This window comes from Trichomycterus rosablanca, chromosome 6 (genome assembly GCF_030014385.1).
Source record: "Trichomycterus rosablanca isolate fTriRos1 chromosome 6, fTriRos1.hap1, whole genome shotgun sequence".
Lineage (NCBI taxonomy): Eukaryota > Metazoa > Chordata > Actinopteri > Siluriformes > Trichomycteridae > Trichomycterus > Trichomycterus rosablanca.
In genome coordinates, this window is record NC_085993.1 from 49875911 (window position 1) to 49898495 (window position 22585).

Genomic DNA, 22585 nt, shown 5'->3' on the forward strand with positions numbered 1-22585 from the left:
CTCAGGTGTCTGTTTGCTCTCTGGCTCATTCATAGACTTAATTCAACCATGTGTGAATATATTTGGAGCTTCCCAGTCGTTCAGGTAATCTAATTCTGTACTAGTAATTATAGAAGACAGCGGGTCTGTGGTAGTATCTTGCTCTTGATCTCTGACATGGATGTACGTACTGAAAATGGATGAGTGGGTGATGGGAGCTGTGCCCTTGGTGCTAACTAGCAAGGTCTCACCATCACTGGGAGTAAATATATGAGAGAAAGAGACTTCCAGGCAAAGACGACATTTAAAAAACAGCAAATATCAACTTAAAATATAAAATATAAATCAATGAAATGAAATGTGTAACAAAAAATTTACAGTTAAAAGTAGAACCTGAGGCTGCACAGTAATAGATTAAAGAGTTAATTATTTGGTTCAGTATTTATTTATAAATATTTATTATTAGGGCTATCGTTAATCGTGCTGTGGTAATTTGCGCTGCTTTAACACAGTAACATTGTGTTTATACTGTATAATTATAACACAGGTCTTTCTCCAGTTTGCGGTCGTGAGTTACAAATGACTCGAGCTGCTGCTGCTACATATTGTGAAATATCAGGTATTTTAAATAATAATTTTTATTTTCAAAAAGCGTAAGAAATCATCACTAGACAAAATTACAGTTATTAATTGATGCTTTAATATCATCTTTGGTCAGAATCGCATTTGTCTTGTCGGGCGTCTGTGTGCACGGATACACGTTACAGGCTAAATGAGCTCAGACTCGGTCTAACTTTATCTCAGAGGAATTTGGATGGAAAGCTCATGAACTGAACACGTCGTGGGAACATTACAAACACTGGTGTTAAATGGATCGTAATGGACTGTAGACGCTTTAACATAGTTAACGATGTGGGTCGACATGACATTACACGTGTTGCATCTAGAAATGTTTCATATTAGTACCTGAGCGCCTGTTTTCAGTGGCGGGGTTACGAACAGAAGATCCTCATTTTGACAGATAATGTGAACAGACTTATTTTAAATAACTGGCTGAAAATCTAAAAATAATTTAGATTTAATAATTTTATCATAATTCTGTTGGTAAAAATGTGCATAACTGTTCAATATTTTGCTTAGTTATTTTAAATTTGGTCCTTTAATCATGATTAATCTCACCCCTATTTATTATAAAATTTTATTAATTACGGTCGTAAAATTGTGTCAGTGTGTTCGTTACCTCAGTTTCTTCCACTGGAACGAACACACAAGCATCCTCGTACGACGGGTATAGGTCACTCCAGCCGCTTTTAGTGCAGTTCCGGTATATGTACCCTAAGAAAACGAAAAGACGAGCATTTAAAAAGAAATAGAAAATACTATGTCTGCATTGCTAAACACACACAGTCTGCATTGATCTTTGTTTAACCATGTAATGGTCCCACCAAGAAATTAAAAAAAAAAAAATTATTTCTTTGCATTTCTAAGCTTTTTGGGACTAAACCAACAACAAACAATTCATTTCTGTACTAGTGCACACAGTATTTATAATGAGCCTCAACCAAACAGTTAAATGATCACAAAAATGATGCAACTTTTCATGGTTTCAAGTTTTTCTAGGTTAGAAAAGCTGTCTAGAAAAACTTTCATCCACCAATATTATTGAGTTTAACACACGTCAACCAAGGAGCAGATACGTCCCATATTTAAATCCAGCTTACTTTTACCCAAAATCAAACAAATTGATTGGAACTGTGTGCATATAGTCAGTGAGATTGCTTAGCCTTAAAAAAAAACTGAATAATGCATAACCAAAGTGTGCAGACTAAACCTTCAAATACAGGATGAAGCAGAACACTTGCTCTGTAATGACAATCTGCTCTGAGCGTGCCCACTTCTCCACCCCACTGAGAATAAGATTAGCATTTCTTTTGATATAATTAAGCTTCCTGCTGTTGCTATTGAATTGGTTATGTAGATTGGACCACAGATGAGTTCACTGGCGGACACACCGAGCGGTAAATACTGTTTCTGGCTTAATCCAGGGGAGTAAATGCTTCAGCCGACGGGCTTCGATAATAAAAGATTTTCTCCTTTGACTCCGAGGAGCTGTTGAGAGGATATATGGAATTACAGAGGGGTGTTTCAATAAAGCTTGAATAATATGAACCTGGTGTTAGAGAAAAAATGAGGAGAAAGTAAAGAACAGAGCGAGGGTGAGTGATCCGTCTCTGATCTTTTATTTAGCACTGAAAGAACAGACACGTACACAGAAAAATCGGGATAAAAAGACGGTCAGGAATAAAATGAGCAAAGTGACAGCAAATAAAAAAGCAAAGCACAAACACCCGACAGAGATCAGACAGTCCCAGTCTGACCAGTTGTCTCAGATACTGTGTGTTGTGACAGCTTTAAATGTGTAATGTGAATACGGACTCATGGTTTACTCACAAACCCTGATGAAACTCACTCATACGATACTCATTCTTTTATTCATTCATTGTCTGTTTTACAAACGTTTTATCCTGGTCAGTGTCACAGTGGGTCTGATTCATTGGGCAAAAGGCAGGAAATGCCCTGGGCCTTTAGTATCTCCAAAGCAGCCGAAGGAAACCCACACAGACACGAGGAGAACATACAAACTCCACACAGCAAGGTTGATTGCAGACAGTATGAACCTGAGATACACTATGTTGCCAAAAGTATTCACTCACTCGTCCAAATAATTGAATTCAGGTGTTCCAATCACTTCCATGGCCACAGGTGTATAAAACCGAGCACCTCGGCATGCAGACTGCTTCTACACACATTAGTGAAAGAACGGGTCACTCTCAGGAGCTCAGTGAATTCCAGCGTGGTACCGTGATGCCACCTGTGCAATAAGTCCAGTCAAGAAATTTCCTTGCTACTAAATATTCCACAGTCGACTGTCAGTGGTATTACAACAAAGTGGAAGTGATTGGGAACAACAGCAACTCAGCCATGAAGTGGTAGCCACATAAAATGACAGAGCGGGTCAGCGGATGCTGAGGAACATAGTGCGCAGAGGTCACCAACTTTCTGCAGTCGATCGCTACAGAACTCCAAACTTCATGTGGCCTTCAGATTAGCTGAAGAACAGTGTGTAGAGCTTCATGGAACGGGTTTCCATGATCGAGCAGCTGCATCCAAGTCTTACATCACCAAGCGCACTGGGTTTGGTGGTTGGCAGGAGAACGGTACTTGTCTGACTGTATTGTGCCGAGTGTAAAGTGTGGTGGACGGGGTATTATGGTGTGGGGTTGTTCTTCAGGAGTTGGGCTCGGCCCCTTAGTTCCAGTGAAAGGAACTCTTAATGCGTCAGCATAACAAGAAATTTTGGACAATTTCATGCTCCCAACTTTGTGGGAACAGTTTGGGGATGGCCCCTTCCTGTTCCAACATGACTGCGCACCAGTGCACAAAGCACAAGGTCCATAAAGACGTGGATGAGCGAGTTTGGTGTGAAAGAACTTGACTGGCCTGCACAGAGTCCTGACCTCAACCCAATAGAACACCCTTGGGATGAATTAGAGCGGAGACTGTGAGCCAGGCCTTCTCGTCCAACATCAGTGTCAGACCTCACAAATGAGCTTCTGGAAGAACGGTCAAAAATTCCCATAAACACACTCCTAAACCTTGTGGAAAGCCTTCCCAGAAGAGTTGAAGCTGTTATAGCTGCAAAGGGTAGGCCGACATTTTTATCATTTGGTCATCGCTAAGGACGAAACTGGCAGCTCAGAAAACGTTAATCAAAGTCAATCAGGTTACGGTCGCCCTGAGAAACTGAACATGACAGGAGGATTTAGTGCAGGAAAAAGTGCTCATAAAAGCAGCGAACATTAAGGAGAAGCAGCTGTTCCTAATGTGATTAGAAAATAAACGAGATGCTGTGGGTGGATAATACGTTGGAAGGGTCAGATGGCTAGATGGACGTCTAACAGCCTGCGGTACATCTACTGACACACTGACAACCCGCAACCTACACGAACACGCATCTAACCCTGATCGTACCAACACTGAACTCATCAAGCACACATTTTTAATTTTACTTCATATTCATCAAACTCTTTATCCTGGTCAGGGTCGCAGCAGGTCCAGTTTCACCAGGAAACACTGGGCACAGGGCAGGAATAACCTACACAGCGCGCCAATCCTTCTGAGGGCTTCGGCCACCCCTCCATCCAGACTTATACACAGCACTTAAGATCAGGCCCAAAGACTTGTTGGCTTGTGCACATGCCCACTGGTGGATGGAGTAGCTGGCACTACTGGCAACCCAGCTCTTCTATATCGCCTCTTTTTTTGACTTGCCACTAGGAGTTTTAGGGTTTATACCCCTGTGGGGTGATTGCATGGGGTATCTGTGTTTTTTTAAGCTTCTCGCTCTGACTTATGGTTTGGAGAGATCCAAACTCAGTTAACTCTTCGATCACCACGTCATTTCATTTTCATCAAACTCTTAATCCTGGTCAGGGACGCAGCAGGTCCAGTTTCACCAGGAAACACTAGGCACAGGGCAGGAATAACCTAGACAGGGTGCCAATCCTTCTAAGGGCTTGTTGGCTTGGGGACATGCCCACTGGTGGATTGAGTAGCTGGCACTACTGGCAACCCAGCTCTTCTGTATGTCTTTTTTTTTCTGACTTGCAACTGTAGATTTTAGGGTTTATACCCCTGTGGGGTGATTGCATGGCGTATTTGTGTAAGCTTCTGTCTCTGACTTATGGTTTGATGAGATCTGAACTCACTAAACTCTTTGAACACACGTCATTTAATTTTCATTAAACTCTTTATCCTGGTCTGGGTTGCAGGTGGTCCTGTTTCACCAGGAAACACTGGGCACAGGGCAGGAATACCCTAGACAGGGCACCAATCGTTCTGAGGGCTTCGGCCACCCCTCCATCCAGACTTATATGCAGGACTTAAGGTTAGGCCCAAGGACTGGTGAATGGAGTAGCTGGCACTACTGGCAACCCAGCTCTTCTGTATCTCTTTTTTTTCTGACTTGCCACTAGAGGTTTTAGGGTTTATACCCCTGTGGGGTGATTGCATGGCGAATCTGTGTTTTTGTCAATTGTTTTTTAAGCTTTATCCTGATCAGGGTTGCAACAGGTCTGGTTTCACTGGGAAACACTAAGCACAGACCAGGAATAACCTATATAGGGTGTCAATCCTTCTAAGGGCTTCGAAAACCCCACACATTCAGACTTATATGCAGGACTTAAGGTGAGATCCAAGGACTTGCTTGTTTTTTCAGTCACGCTGAAGGTCATGACCTGCCCAGTCCAGCCCGCCAGCTCCTTTCCAAATTATGTTGCTTCTGTTTCTCTGAGACTGGGTTGGCACTCATTGGTGGATTGAGTAGCTGACACTACTGGCAACCCAGCCAACCCAGAGGTTTTAGGGTTTATACCCCTGTGGAGTGATTGCATGGCGTATCTGTGTTTTTTTAAGCTTCCGGCTCTGGCTTAGGGTTTGGTGAGGTCTGAACTCCTAAACTCCTTGATCACACGTCATTTCATTTTCATCAAACTCTTCATCCTGGTCTGGGTTGCAGCGGGTCCAGTTTCACCAGGAAACACTGGGCACAGGCCAGGAATAACCTATAGAGAGTGCCAATCCTTCTGAGGGCTTCAGCCTTTTTCAGTCAGGCTGAAGGTTAGGATTGGGGACCTGCCCACTGGTGGATTGAGTAGCTGGCACTACTGGCAACTCTTCTGCCACTGGAGGTTTAAGGGATTATACCCCTGTGGGCCAATTATGGTTTGGTGAGATAAGCACCATTATTGCTGTCTAAGTAGTGTTTCTATTTAATCTTCTAATATGTTTTATTAGAATCCTCTCTACTGAGGCAGCTGATCAGGTAGGCAGAAGGCAGCAAGGCAGCTCATTAGGTTTTCAGACAGGCCAGTTGATTACTGTTTATATTATTTTGAATTATACATGTAAATTCCTATAACTTTTTGAATGCCTATTGTGTGTGAGCAGCACATCCTGTCGTTTTCAGCTCCGCTAGAATGAAGTCATGCTAAGTGGGCGGTTTGGTGGTAGCTTGCCAATGGGAGTTTTTGTTCTCACCCACTGTTTCTGGAATTAGCATAGTGTGGCGTGTATCAGTCAGGTCTCTCTCCCTGAAGCGATCGTAGGGAGTAGACGAGTCGGCTGTGTTCTTGCGCTTGACTTGTGTGGTGAAAGGTCGAAGGTGAGAGCCTAAGGGAGCCACGCAGCGCTCGCTAGCAATGACTCACTGGCACTAACGAGCCTTGCTGGAGCTCCAAACTCCTCTGGCTTCTAGCGCTCTGCCTCCTTTCCTAACCCCTTTGATTTTTCATTATTTTATTATTTCCTTGGCACAGAGTTTAGCGCAGCTGTTTTTTTTTACATTCCAGAATGAAATATTACAACATTTATGTCGTACACTTTGTTTTTCTTAGGACAAAAGATTTTGGCTGCAGCATTTAATTTCATTATGATTCTTAAACATGCTTACAGAAAGCTACACTTATTCAATTATATCAACCTACAGAGGACCTTGTTTTCCTACATCAACCTTACATTCAGTTAAATTAATACACTCTTCTAATACGTACTACTATGTGATTAAAGCAGAGACACACACAGCGACTTCAGACTCGACTCGGACTCGTTTCAAATGACTCGGACTCGACTCATGACTCGCAAAAAAGACTCGTGAACAACAAGTGTCTCTAGCGTCAGCATGTGTTAACAGTTACGTGTGACAATTAACTAGTTTTGGTCGTCTTAACCCACAACGCAAGCAATGGGTAAATGTTCCAGCCAGCTTCCGGCGTAGTGATGAAGCGTCGCTCCCTAAGCCCTACACAGTTTGAAGTTCACCTTATTTGAACATTTTCGTTACCTTTGGATCAGAATCTCACTTAAAGTGGTGGAATACCCTACGTAGTGCACTTCACAGGAACAGATAATGTGAATGGAACGCTCCTACAGAATTGGCGCTAATGGTTGAAAGAGCTGCTTTCTGAACCAATCAGAGCTTCTGATTGTAATTGTTAGTAAGAAATGCTGTTATTTGCATTTATTCAGTTTGCGTCACACAGATGACGTGGTAATGAAACGCTCGATCGGCTTTCTAACGACTTCCTGTTTTACTTCACAAACGGGAAAAGTTTGGAGGTTTTTAATTATAAGCACATTTACAAAATAACGGATTCTATTCCTAATGGGACGCACGCTTATAAATGTAATAGCATCTGGAAGAACAGAAGCTCAGGTAAGCAGTGGTTATGATTTTTTTTGCTGTGTTTTGGATTTCGGCCGCTGTGCCGTGATTTATCGAGTGCTTTTGTTTTGCAGTGAAAACAAAACGTATCAGTTGAAGCTTTTAACTGGAACCTTCTTGTTACGGAAATTACATTCATTTACACAATGAGGAGGAAAGTAAAGACACGAAGTAAAACGGCTAAATACACTCGCTAATCTGTTGTTGTTTTTTATCCACACTTACAGATTATTTGTTTATTTCTACGCTACATTTCCAATATAAGTTTTGTGTAGATTATATTGACTCGTGACTTGACTCAGACTCATATTTTGTGACTTGTGAACATCTCTGGGTTAAAGTAAACAGTTTTTTACCCTAAGATCTTACCCTAATTTTTGCTGGGCTAAAATGTGGCTCCTATTTATTTCATTTACATTTTCAGCATTTAGCAGACGCTTTTATCCAAAGCGACTTACACAATGAGCAACTGAGGGTTAAGGGCCTTGCTCAGGGACCCAACAGTGGCAACTTGGTGGTGGCGGGGCTAGAACCAGCAACCTTCTGTTTACTAGTCCAGTACCTTAACCGCTGAGCTATCACTGGCCTTCATTTCATTGCAACTGTGTGTAATAATAAATGTTTCCTTTTTATGGTTTAAAATGTAATATTTGTGTTAATATGGGCATATTTGGCATTGGTTATGTAAAAGAACGTCTTCTAAAGATATGCAGATTGATCTGATGGTGTTTGTCACAGTATTTTCTGTTTCCTGTTCACTTTTAGGTCGGCACGGTGGCTCGGTGGGTAGCACTGTCGCCTCACAGCAAGAAGGTCCTGGATTTGATCCCCAGACGGGGAGGTCCGGGTCCTTTCTGTGCTGAGTTTGCATGTTCTCCCCATGTCTTCGTGGGTTTTCTCCGGGAGCTCCGATTTCCTCCCACAGCCCAAAAACATGCAGTCAGGTTAATTGGAGACACTGAATTGCCCTGTAGGTGAATGGGTGTGTGTATGTGCGTGTGTGTGTGTCTGCCCTGTGATTGCAGCGCTGCTGTGTCTGATCCACTCATACCAGCACAACACACACTAACACACCACCACCATGTCAGTGTCACTGCAGTGCTGAGAATGATCCACCACCTAAATAATACCTGCTCTGTGGTGGTCCTGTGGGGGTCCTGACCATTGAAGAACAACATGAAAGGGGGCTAAAAAAAAACATGTAGAGAAACAGATGGACTACAGTCAGTAATAAAAAATAGAATAGAACTACAAAGTGCTTCTATATGGTAAGTGGAGCTGATAAAATGGACAGTGAGTGTATAAACAAGGAGGTGGTTTTAATCTTATGGCTGATCGGTGTATACACATGATTGTATCTATCCACTGTACTGGTGCTCGTGTGTGTTTCTTTGTCCTGCTTATGGTTTATTTATTCATCTAAAGTAAGTGGTTGTAATAATCTTGTTCTTTATCAAGAGAGTTTTACACAAAGCAGGACCAGCATCTTATCCGGGTCTATTTTTAACGATACTTGGAAGCTGTTTAAAGTGGCTTCGGTGCTCATCAAGTGCACTGGAAACAATACTGAGAAGTACCGGCCAGTCATGAATAAATTTACATACTGATTACTGTTTTTTAATGTTATCCTAAAGGAAATAAACACTGTTATCTGTCATCTATACATCTACATGTATACATTTATTAATGTATTGTTTATTTTACTAGCGCTTTATCATACTTAGGGTACAATACGATAACAATGTGATTGATAGACCCAAGCTCTACCCACTTTGGAAGGTAAACATTTAAACGTTTAGTATGTCTTGCTATTTAAATTGTTATTACCGTGGTTGATGGCGAAGAGCTGTGAAACTTCAGAACAGGAGACATTAACCACCTGACCCACCTCAGCCCTGTACCAGCACCGGATCTCATCCCATTCTGTCTGGCAACCTATTCAACAGGTACACAAACAAAAACAGGTGAGTTTCAGAATTACTGGCACCCTTGAATTAAAAAGATAGATAAAAAGGTTATATAACATGACTGTACTGTAAGTAGGTGTAAGTAAGTGAACCAAACCAAAATCTGCAGCCCAAATAAGAGGAACAATAGAACAGATAGGTGAGAAAAGGGGGGCATAAGCAAAATCTGCACCCAGCAAATATTAACAATTGCTGGAGGACATCGTTATAAGGCCTCAACCAAAATGCAAGACCACAGAAAAAAAAGAAAAGACATAGACAAAAAAATACAAAATTAGAGCTTGGTGCCACCAATGGCAGCTACTCAATCCACCAGCAAGTGACAACCAGGCTCTCAAGTAAGTAAGTAAGTAAGTAAGTAAGTAAGTAGGTAGGTAGGTAGGCAAGTTGGTAAGTAAGTAAGTAAGTAAGTAAGTAACAGCTATTAAGGTGAAAAAAGTCAGACTGCCACTCCATTGCCTGGATGCCATCTGATTAAGAGCATGGCAGGTAGGCATAATACTGTAATCTGTGCCTTCAGCAGATCATAATGGCATGATAGGTGGGCATAATACTGTAATCTGTGCCTCCGGCAGATCATAATGGCATGATAGGTGGGCATAATACTGTAATCTGTGCCTCCGGCAGATCATAATGGCATGGCAGGTGGGCATAATACTGTAATCTGTGCCTCCGGCAGATCATAATGGCATGATAGGTGAGCATAATACTGTAATCTGTGCCTCCGGCAGATCATAATGGCATGGCAGGTGGGCATAATACTGTAATCTGTGCCTCCGGCAGGTAATAATGGCATGGTAGGTGCGCATAATACTGAACCTGTGCCTCTAGCAGGTCATAATGGCATGGCAGGTGGGCATAATACTGTAATCTGTGCCTCCGGCAGGTAATAATGGCATGACAGGTGGGCATAATACTGTAATCTGTGCCTCCGGCAGGTAATAATGGCATGGCAGGTGGGCATAATACTGTAATCTGTGCCTCCGGCAGGTAATAATGGCAGGGTAGGTGCGCATAATACTGAACCTGTGCCTCTAGCAGGTCATAATGGCATGGCAGGTGGGCATAATACTGTAATCTGCACCCCCTGTTTGTTTATATAGTTCAAATGTATTTATGATTCATTAGCTTTGTCTTATGTTGAAGATATTAATCTATTTTTGCACATTTCATATATACTTAGTGACAGACAATCCTCTGTTCTCTCAGACACTATTATCAGTACGACAGATGTGACTAAATAGTGTCAACGAGAATAAAGACACCACTGTGATCCAAAGTGAAACGCTGAAAAGTTCTGCAGACAGAATCGTGAGTTCACAAATCTCAATCAGCATTCCAGGACATCCCACACTACGTGATCCATGTGAGCTGGATGTGGGCCCCACAAGACCCAGCAACTCTTTAAAGGTCTGATGGCGCTTCGTTAGGACCGGCACTATGAAAGAAAAAGCTGCAAATGTATTTTTTATAGCAGGACCATTCGGGCGTGGCTCGGTCTGTGCTGTTAGCACTGGGATCAGCGCGGGTTTATTATGTATGCTTTTTCATTTGAATTTTAAATGCGTGGAAGTTTATTTTTGTGGTTTGTAAAAAGTTTACACACTCAGCGACTCAGTGAAACGCAGCAGCTTGACTCTGAAGCCGGAAGTTTTGTGTGTGCGACATGTAAGAGCATGGAAATGAACGGCGTTCTTTATATAATTCAAATCTTTGAACGATGTGCCTTTGAACAGCCAACGTTGCGTAACACGAGTGCACTCGCTGAACTGAGCTCTGTACCCCATAGATCACTATTATTCTGAGAGAAAAAGAGGTCAAAGTCAGTCAGGAATACAGATGCAATGCGTAGTTTGGAAACCTTTCGGAGTTATCTTGATTTTTGTGTCAATTATTGATCTGATCTTCAATCAAGTCAAAGGAATTCTGCCTATAAAATCATTACATTTCGTAACGAAATGGGCTAGGATGAGACAGGAGGGGCAGACTCACACGCAGAGATGATTTAACAAAAATGTTTAATTATAACAAAACAAGACAAACTAACACAAAACCTAAGCTAAGCTAAATGCTAATGCTAATTGCTAAACACATAAAACGAGAACCTAAACAAAGGTTAGGACAAAAGCTAAGACAAACTGGCTCAAATCCTCATGCTCGCCCATTTTTCCTGCTTCTAACATCAGCTTTGAGGATAAAATGTTCACTTGCTGCCTAATATATCCCCCCCACTAACAGGTGCCGTGATGAAAAGATAATCAGTGTTATTCACTTCACCTGTCAGTGCTCATAATGTTATGCCTGGTCGGTGTATATGATGCCAATTAATCATCTATGTAACGAATCCAGCCTCTGTGCTCCCAGAGTTTGTTTATGTGCCACGCCCCTCTCTGGGAGCACATGAAGATAGTTTGTTTATGGGATAGGCCAACGTCCCCTCTATTCTGGTTGGTCATCTCAAAAACAAACCACCTCCATGTGCTCCCAGAGAGAGGGGCGTGGCACATAAACTCTGGGAGCACAGAGGCTTGATTGTGACAATCAGTTTATAAACGTGCTTAAAACTGAGTGTGAATTAAATTGTGACAATATGGGGGGTATCATCTATCTATCTATCTATCTATCTATCTATCTATCTATCTATCTATCTATCTATCTGTCTGTCTGTCTGTCTGTCTGTCTGTCTGTCTGTCTGTCTGTCTGTCTGTCTGTCTGTCTGTCTGTCTATCTATCTATCTATCTATCTATCTATCTATCTATCTATCTATCTATCTATCTAATATCTATCTATCTATCTATCTATCTATCTATCTATCTATCTATCTATCTATCTATCTATCTATCTATCTATCTATCTATCTATCTATCTATCTGTCTGTCTATCTATCTATCTATCTATCTATCTATCTATCTATCTATCTATCTATCTATCTATCTATCTATCTATCTAATATCTATCTATCTATCTATCTATCTATCTATCTATCTATCTATCTATCTATCTATCTATCTATCTATCTATCTATCTATCTATCGCGTCCTCATTGAGGTTGCAGTTGCGTAAGCTATAGAGAAGGTGCTGTATGTTAATGTAAAGATCTATCCAGCTTATTTAATACACTTTATTGCTTTCAGAGTTTCAGCTAACATCAGCTTGTTTCTAAGCTCTGTCTGAAGTTACAACTTACCCCTTCACAAACCTCTTTTTGGTGGGTCCACATATTAATTAGGAGGGTCAGACCCCCCTATCATCCCTGTAATCCAAACCATGACTTAAAATGCGGTGAAATAATGACCTGGAAATTTAATATTAAGGCCATTAGCTTTATTGTTGTATACAAGTGTACTGGTGTGCTATGGTGTGGTCTCCTGCTGCCACCACAACACAAAGAAATGCATGAAAGATGAAATAAGATCTTAAAATGTGATATTTTATAATTATTATTTTGTCAAATGACTATCTGACAGTTCATACTATTTTGATCATGCTTGTTTATGTTATGTGCTGCTGTTTAACATCCACATTTCAGGTTCAATCACCAAGGTGTGTGGAAGAATAATAGGGTCTAAACATTTTCCAATAGTGTAACCTTAATCTCTTCTTCTTACCTGAAGTAGCGCAGCCTTATTGCCACATTTATTTCCTCTACCATGCTAACCCTGTCTCTGTCATAATATAACACAACTGCTAAACCCATCAACAGATAAACGAGTAGAACTGAGTGTGGAATATTGAGGCGCTTCTGCCAGACGTACACCAACAGCAAATAGATGTCAAAATATAATGCAAAAATTATTTTCAATATCAGTGACCACCAGGATACTGTATAACCCTGTTATCTACCCTTCTGTCTGGATGGTGCATGTTCATGCTGGTGTCGTAGCTTTTTCTTTATAGGTGTGTTTTACCTGTCCTCATGAAAACAGCAAACATAGTTTTAAGAACTTTCTACTTCATTTTGGTGCCCCAAAACCACTTTTTCATGTGGATGGAAGGTCAATTCATTTATTGTCTATTTTACCACCACTGCGTCCTATTTGGGGTCACAGTGAGTACAATGAACTGGTCAAAAGGTAGGAGACACCCTGGACAGGTCACGTGCTCACACATTTACACCTATAGGGGCTATTTTGTATCTCCAATTAACCTGACTGCATGTCTTTATACTGTGGGAAAAAACTGGAGCATTCAGAGGAACCCCCCCCCCCCCCCCACACACACACACAGTCAAGATGCAGAGAGAAATAAAGTTCTATCTCTTTGTCTAAAGGAAGACAAGATAAAACAAGATGCTAGTGCTAAATTGTAGTAAGAATTTTATTAGTTTTGTTCCAGAGCGGGGGTCAGCACACATGCAGACAAGTGAAGACAAGGCTATTTCATAATTATTAATTTAAAAACTAAACAAACCAACAATGCTATACCAAGAATAGAGACACAATGAGGATGACATCAACCATAGTGATCTGTGATTTCAATCCTCGACCCCACCTCCTTCATTTCAGGTATGTAGTCAGTGTAGATACGATTATTGGGTCTTAGATTTTAGGAGAGGAAAAACTGTTACTAGATGATGGGTTTATCACAGACAGACAGACAGACAGACAGACAGACAGACAGACAGTCAGACAGACAGATAGCCAGCCAGCCAGCCAGATAGATAGATTAAAAAGATAGATAGATAGATAGACAGACATACAGACAGACAGATTGACAGTTGGATAGACAGACAGACAGACAAACAGACAGACAGACAGACAGACAGACAGACAGACAGACAGACAGACAGATAGATAGATAGATAGATAGATAGATAGACAGACAGACAGACAGATAGATGGGCACTGACATGATGAAAGAATACACTCTTTACCCAGAGCCATGATGGGTCCGGGTTTACCAGGAAACACTGGGCACAAAGCAGGAATACCCTGGGCAGTGTGCCTGTATTTTTTAAGGTGACAAAAACTCAACTTACACATTAAATAATATTTTTTTATCCAGACAATCACAGGAGGAGTGGGACACGGCATGTGTAGTGAGGTGATGTGTACTGAGGTGTTTAAACATGCTTTTTGAACAGTTCACTTCCTCTTTAGCTTCTCCTGCTGTCGTTTTGATATATGAGCCGGTGTAAAAATGAGCTGGTGTATATAAGAATATATAAAAATCCTCCCTAACGCTCCTCTGTTTGATAGAAAAGTCTCGGAGAAATGATAGGACAGTGATAAACGATTTCCTCACAGCGCTCCACATCAGAGATCACAGCCTACAGATGAAAGAACACAGATGATGGGAAACGAGCATGATGGTTACACAAATCAAAGAAATCCCCCGTTATCTGTGTCCACTAAAATCTACTCGGCTATTCAAAGGCAGGTTTTACCTCACTGTCCATCTGTGTTATCACATATAAATGTTATATCAGTTATAGCTACAGCAACGTTAGAACAGGGGTAGGTTAAGGTACTGGAATAGAGGGTGCCAGTAATCAGAAGGCTGCTAGTTCAAGCCCCACCACTTTTGGTTGCCACTTTTGGGTCCTTAAACAAGACCCTTGAATCTCAGTTGCTCAAATTGTGTTCAGTCATTATTATTGTTACTGGTATTATTTTTAACAAAGCTTTCAGTTTCTGTATAATTTTAAAATTTGTTTTAATATTATTGTTAACAAAGCTTTTAGTTTTTATATTATTTTAACAAAGCTTTCAATTTTATTTTGGTATTTTGGTATCATTTTAAAATTAGTTTTTAGTTCATGTATTATTTTTAACAGAGCTTTTGGTTTTATTTTGGTATTATTTGAAACAAAGCTTTCAGTTTTGGTGTTATTTTTTAACAAAGCTTTTAGTTTTAATATTATTTCTAACAAAGCTTTCAGTTTTTATATTATTTCTAACTAGGTTGGTTTAACTTGGTTTATATTTAACAATTTGTTTAGTTTTGGTATTATTTTTAAGAAACCTTTTAGTTTTTATATTATTTTTAACAACGCTTTAAATTTTGTTTTGTTTATTTTAATTTTTAATTTTTTTTTCCATTTTATTTCTGCATTTTCTCCCAATTTAGTGTAGTCAATCTGTCTTCTGCTGCTGGAGGATCCCTGATTGCAGTCGAGGTGGGTATATTGTTGCTCACTCCTCCGACGACCCGTCTGGAGCCCTTAGTGGAACCCTTTTCCACCCCTGCATTCTGCACAGGCGCCTCTCTGTCTGATAATCAGGGTCCTTACACAGCGTTTAAAGACCCCACCCACATAGTCCGGTCATTTCACCCGCTAGATGGCGCCCTGCCAACCGGTGGCAAAGCCGAGTTTTGAACCGAGGAGTTCAGAATCTCAAAAGCTTTAAACTAAACAGATAATTACAACAGTGCTTGTGTAATGTGGTTTTTATTTAAAAGTAAAACCTCACATGTTCACTGTTCTGGTAAAACATAACTAATATTTACATCTGTTGAAAATAATTTGCAAAAAACAGTCTTGAGGTTCAAGAGCTGTTAGGGACGACTGCTGATCCAAAAGATCCAAAAGAAACCAAGTACAGAGGTGAAGTATCTTTCGGTTTGTGTCCCTGCCCGTTCTGATCAGATGGTTCCTGGCAGTGCCACTGCAAATTTGTTGTGTAATAAATCACATTAGGACCCAGTGAGGAGGTGGGTGCGAGTATTCATCAAGGAGGAGAGAAGGGAGGTCCGTTAGGATGTGGGATGAGTTTCAGTCGTGTCCTTGTCTCGCAAACTTAAGTTATTTCATTACCTGATTTAATGTCCATGTGGACCAGAGTTTAGAGGAGCTTCTTATTATGTAGGAGAAGCACTTAGACCTGCACCACACATCCGAATCACTCGCACCGCGGCCATCTCATCAGAACTGCCTCGATTTTACTTTCCATGCATCCCAGCATCCTGAAGACTGAAACCAGGCGTGTTCTGGCAGGTACGGGTATTGATATGATGTTGTACCAGTGCTTTACAAAACACTCCACCTCTTCATCTTCAGCAGATGCTTTTATCCAAAGCGACTTACAGCACTGTGACAGTATACTGTCTAAGCAATTGAGGGTTAAGGGCCTTGCTCGAGGGTCCAACAGTTACAACCTGGCAGTGATAGGGCTTGAACCAGCGACCTTCCGATTACTACTGCAGTACCTTAACCACTATGCTACTGCCCACTCTTATTAATTTATGCTTCATATTTATTGCTGTAGGTCCATTGTTAGCCGAAGGACTAACAGTGGTAGCCTAGTGGGTAGAGCTTTGGGTTACCAACTAGAAGGTTGTGGGTTTGAATCTCAGCTCTGCCATGTAGCCATTGTTGGGCCCTTAGCTCTCTTGATTCCATGGGTGTCGTACAAAGCTTGACCCTGCGCTCTGACCCCAACTTCCAAACAAGCTGGGATGTATGGAAAAAGAATTTCATCGTACTGTACATGCGCATAGGGTGGCACAGTGTGTCCTGGGTTCAATTCCCAGGTGTAGTGGTCTGGGTCCTTTCTGTGTGGAGTTTGCATGTTCTCCCCGTGTCTGCGTGGGTTTCCTACGGGTGCTTCGGTTTCCTCCCACAGTCCAAAAACATGCAGTCAGGTTCATTAGAGATACTAAATTGTTTCTAGGTTTGTAGAGTCGTGCGTCAAGGGGTTGTTGCTGGGGCCTATCCCAGCTTTTGAATGGGCTCAAGGCACACAGTAACACCCTGGATGGGGTGCCAGTCCATCGCAGGGCAGATACACACACACACACACACTCATACACACACATACACACACCCATTCACCTATAGGGTAATTCAGTGTCTCCAATTAACCTGACTGCATGTTTTTGGACTGTGGGAGGAAACCGGAGCTCCCGGAGGAAACCCACACAGAAAGGACCCGGACCGCCCCGCCTGGGGATCAAACCCAGGACCTTCTTGCTGTGAGGCGACAGTGCTACCCAACAAACCACCGTGCCGCCCATCGGGTTAATTGGAGACACTGAATTGCCCTATAGGTTAGTGTGTCTGCCCTGTGATGGACTGGCGGCCCGTCCAGGGTGGGTGTTACTGTGTGCGTTGCGCTCATTGAAAAGCTGGGATAGGCTCCAGCACCACCACCCCCCACGACCCTAACTGGATAAGCGGTTAAGAAAGTGAGAGATGATGAACAGTATTACATGTGCATGCTGCATAAGAACACTTTCCATAATGGAAGAACAAAGCGTCCACTTGACTGACTGTGAATCAGAGTGAATGGGTTTGGGGTAAACTGATCTCAGCTTTACATTTAAGAATCAACATTTATTAAGCACAATTCAAAGCCCTGTTTGTTTCTTTCACATCATCAGTGCTCGTTAATGGTTAACAAATCAAATCAGGAACTCAAATATGATCATAAAAAAACAGATATAATTCGTCTATATTAGCAAAATACAATTAAGTCGGTCACTGAAAACTTGTTCTTTGTTCTTATTTCAGCTAAAATAAAGTTAAAAGTATAAACAAATCATCGATTCTTGTTTTTAACACATTTTAAAGAAAAAAATACAAAGGTTTGTATTTTAGATGTACAACATTTAGCAGACGCCTTTATTCAAAGCGACTTACAGTACAGTGACAGTCCAGCGGTTGAGGGTTAAGGGCCTTGCTCAACGGCTCAACAGTGGCAACCTGGCAGTGGTGGGGCTTGAACCAGTGACCTTGTGAATACTAGTCCAGTACCTTCACCACTAAGCTACAACTGCGTTTAGCAACAATTTTTCCCAAAGTGCCTTACAGTTCTGACTGAATATCATGCAAGTAATCAGGCGCCTGGCTCTCCGTACACAAAGCTGATCCGCACATGAACTCGCCTCGTGCGGGTGAAAAGATACAGTCAGGTACTGCACACGTGTCGGAGGGGGCGTGTGTCAGTCACGGCTCTTCTCAACCAGGGCGGGGATCAACATCAGTAGAGAGGGAAATCTGCTAAATGCACCAAATGTAAATGAATGAATGAATAAATAAACTACTTTAGTTAAACAGTGCAGAGATATTCAAGTTTCTGATGAATGACAAGTTGTTTATCATACAAAATAGATTCGGTGCTCATAATTCAATCAAGCTGCTTCATTTTGGGGTTTAGTGACAGCAGTACATTTTTTACCCTAATGACCCTATTTTGTTTACTCTCCCTGGAGTTTTCTTGGGTGCCTGAAGGCAGGGGGGGTTGCTGTACGGTACCGTTTCAGGGCCTCTGCTATAAAACAGTGACTGATAACACAATCTTTGTGTTTGCTTTGTGTCTGAAAAGGCCTGTTTTCAGTCTGACTTGTTTTAGGGGAAAATAAAAATAATCTAGATGCTGCTAAAACGACATTAAATAACATTACAGGAGAATTTGGTTTATGGCTTCAAGTAGAATGAATGTGCGAGTGGAAGTGAGTTGAGACTTTTCGAGGTTGCAAATGCAGTCTGAGTGAAACAAACGGAAGCTGCAGCCAGCGGGGACTCGTGTGCATGTTTAGTTAAAGATTCTAAACGTTTACTAAATACTTCTGGAACAAAAGGAAATTTTAAAATCACTCAAAGTGCAATAATACCTTTTTTTCTTCCTTTTTTCCCCCCTCAATTTTCTCCCCTAATCTAGTCATAACCAATTACCCTGATTGCATTGCACTTCACCTCTACCGCTGCTGACTGTGGAGCTTTGTAACTGACACGCCCCCTCAGTACCGACTGCCTCTTTTCACCTGCTAGAGGCGAGTTCATATGCGGATCAGTCTTGTGTACGGAGAGCCACACCCTGATCAGCATTATTTCCCAACCCTGCGCAGGCACCATTAATCAGCCAGCAGAGGTCGTAACTGCACCAGTTATCTGGAACTCCGGTCAGGCTTACCCACCCTGTGAAAAACAGCCACATGAGTGGCCACAATGATGCCTTTTTAGACACAGCATGTTAGCAACATTAAAATAATGCATGTAGAACAATACATTCATTCATTGTCTGTTTTACCAACAATTCATGCTACTCAGGGTCACGGTGGGTTTGAATCCCCGGGTGAAAGGTAGGAAACACCATGGACAGGTCATCAGTTCATCACAGGGCAAACACACACACACACACACCTAGCGGGACTTTTTGTAACATGCAAACTCCACACAGAAAGGATCTGGACCGCTCTACATGGGAACTGAACCAGGGACCTTCTTGCTGTAAAGCAACAGTGCTACCAACCGAGCCACTGTGCCGCCCTAAAAAAAGTACAATATTTAGACTTACTGTATATATACTGTAACTTACAGTATGTGTAGTATAACAAAAGTATATATATATACACACACTATGTTGCCAAAAGTATTCACTCACCCATCCAAATAATTGAATTCAGGTTCCAATCACTTCCAAGGCCACAGGTGTATAAAACCAAGCACCTCGGCATGCAGACTGCTTCTACACACATTAGTGAAAAAACGGGTCGCTCTCAGGAGCTCAGTGAATTCCAGCGTGGTACCGTGATGCCACCTGTACAACAAGTCCAGTCAAGTTTGGTGTGGAAGAACTTAACTGGCCTGACCTCAACCCGATAGAACACCTTTGGGATGAATTAGAGCAGAGACTGTGAGCCAGGCCTTCTCGTCCAACATCAGTGTCTGACCTCACAAATGCGCTTCTGGAAGAATGGTCAAAAATTCCCATAAACGCACTCCTAAACAAAGGAACAGAAACAACAACAGCTCAGCTGTAAAACAGTAGGCCAACCTCTGAACTGACTAACATTAACTGACCAGTCCATCACAGGAAAACACACACTCACCTATTAATTCTACTGGCAGTATTTTGGGAGGTGGGAGGAAACTATGGAAGTAACCCAAGCAGACACAATGAAAAAAGACCAGTTTCATCACAGCAATTGCAAACAAGTGAGCCTTCTAAGGTGTGCACAAAAACAAATGTAAATTCACACCGTTGGACTCTTGAGCAGTGAATAAATGTTTTATAAAGAGAAAAAAACACACTTCCTCCAGAAGCTCGTTTTTAGGCAGGACTTCTTGATTTCTAATGTTTATAATGCTTTAAAGCGCTTTTTTTTAAGCGACCCACAGGGTTTGAAAATCCCAGCTTTAAAGTTAGTAAGGGGTTATTTACTTTATGACAATAACTTTATAATTGGCAGTTTGATGGATAATTCATATGGTGGATATAAGACAAATCCTAAACTCTCAGGCTGATACATCCAGCATTTGTTGAACGCAGTTTACTAAGAATGAATAAATATGCCACCTTCAGCGCCCTTCTACTACATCAACTGTCCTCCCTGATAATGTGTACGACCTAATGAGACAGACTAACTTGCATCGACTGGCTAAAGACCAGCTCACAGCTGGCAGGGTGGCACAGCAGCAGAGCTAAAAGATGAGCTGCAGGAGACAATACTGTATATATTTTTACTCCTTACTGTCAATCGATTGCTCATAATAGCTTGAAAGGTTAACAAGAGGGTTCTTGAAATGTTCTAAAGCATAATGGATATCTAGTCCTGCTAGGTAGGTCCTCATCTACCAATCAGTGGTCAACAAGCTGGGAGGAGCAGGTAAGGATACTAAGTTTAACATATTATAGCCCTGTAAACCAATTATTTTCCCAAAGCATTGTTTAGAGACTCCCAACCAGCTGAGTCTCTCCTATTTAAATACAGCTACCAATGTGGAAAAGAGGACGCACGTGTCTCCTTCAAGGGGTTACCATCACTCTTTAAACTGCTGCTCATGCAATGTCATAAAAACAACATCTCATATGATTCAAATTAAGTTTGTCCAAATGAACATTTCTCATCTAGAATCCAAAACACAGAATATAAAGAGCTGGCTCTGAAAGATTAGATTTATTTTAATTAAAATAAAAGCATAGATCTCCTCTCTACTTACATTTTTAACTAGTCTGCCCAACACCGAGGCCTACCACACCATTTTACCATTTAACTCTGGTTAGCTTTTTTTTTTAGTCAAATCAAAGTTTAGTCACAAACAGGCCATACATGGTACATAAAATGTATTTAATTCCAAATTAACAATAAACAGCCGCTTTGTTCAGCGCTTTGCTTGAGCAATAAAACGTCATGAAAGTGTGAATATGAGAATAATCTGCATTAAGGTGGAATAACCATCAGATCCAGTGTTACAGCTCCACATGTATCTGTGTTTATCTGAATTTTTTCACTGTTTCACTTTTAAACTTGTGTTACAGCTCGAGCTTCTGAGTCTGAAACGTTTCTGGTTCAAAATAAAGTTTAACGTGGTTTAATGTATTAAAAGAACAACACAGGAGCACTAAACTTCTCTTCAATATTACTGATCATAATTTCTCTCCACTAATGAAATTCTTCACTCGCTGTTTTAGTACAATAAGTCATGTTGAGGTTTTGTGCACCGCCGCCACACTTCATATGAAACAACGGCACAGCAGCACAAAAGCGGTTTTGTTACTTCTCATGTGAATGCGCCAGTACGGTATTCCAGGATCAAGCATTTCCACCATTAAGAAGCATAAGGAAACAATAAAGAAGTAAAAGTAAAGTGAAGGTTTTTTTGTATTTTGATAAGGATTTTTAACTGTTTTTAATTGTATTTCAGTGTTTTTATATTATATTTGTGTCATTTTCAGTCTATAAGTGTGACAAACAACTTCATTATTTTACATAATGAAATATACAGTATGTGTAACGGTTACTGGGCTATGACGGACAGGCGGACACACGCAGAGATGTATAAACTGATATATTTATTAATAAACAGACAAAGACAGGTAGAACAAGACAAGACAAAGGTACAAAATCAAACACTCAACATATGCTAAGCTAAAAGCTAAACACATGAAACACAAACCTAAACCCCAAGCTAAGCTAAACAGGAACTAGACAGGGCAACACAAACTAAACAGGACTACAAAGACTAAACAGAGATAAACAGAACTAACACTAATAAACAAAGGCTAACAAACAGAACTAAAACACAGAGCTAACAAACAAAGGGCTAGGGCTAGGGCTAACAAACAGAGACAAAGGCTAAACAAGACTAAACAGCTAAACTGGGTTAAACAAACTAAACAGGACAGAACAGACTAAACAGGCTAAACAGATTGAAATCAATCAATCAATCAATCAATCAATCAATCAATCAATCAATCAATCAATCAATCAATCAATCAATCAATCAATCAGACAGACAGACAGACAGACAGACAGACAGACAGACAGACAGACAGACAGACAGACAGACAGACAGAGCACGGCACAATAAGCAGAGTAAGGTTCAGAAACCAGACAGACAGAGTTACCAAAGCAGACAGAGTCACCAAGAATAGTCTCCAACCAGCCTTTCCCAGAGCCTCTCTTAAATAC

The 22585-nt window shown here is 41.1% G+C and overlaps 1 protein-coding gene across 1 annotated transcript in view; it reads right to left on the reverse strand.

The window, feature by feature from the left end:
- ghrhrb (growth hormone releasing hormone receptor b) overlaps positions 1-22585 on the reverse strand; it is a 58703-nt gene that overhangs the window by 12052 nt on the left and 24066 nt on the right. Inside the window, exons 3-4 of the mRNA XM_062997105.1 lie at positions 9089-9196; positions 1220-1314 (exon numbers count right to left, since the gene is read on the reverse strand). Coding sequence (XP_062853175.1) covers positions 1220-1314; positions 9089-9196 — 203 coding nt within the window. The remainder of the gene's footprint in view (positions 1-1219; positions 1315-9088; positions 9197-22585) is intronic.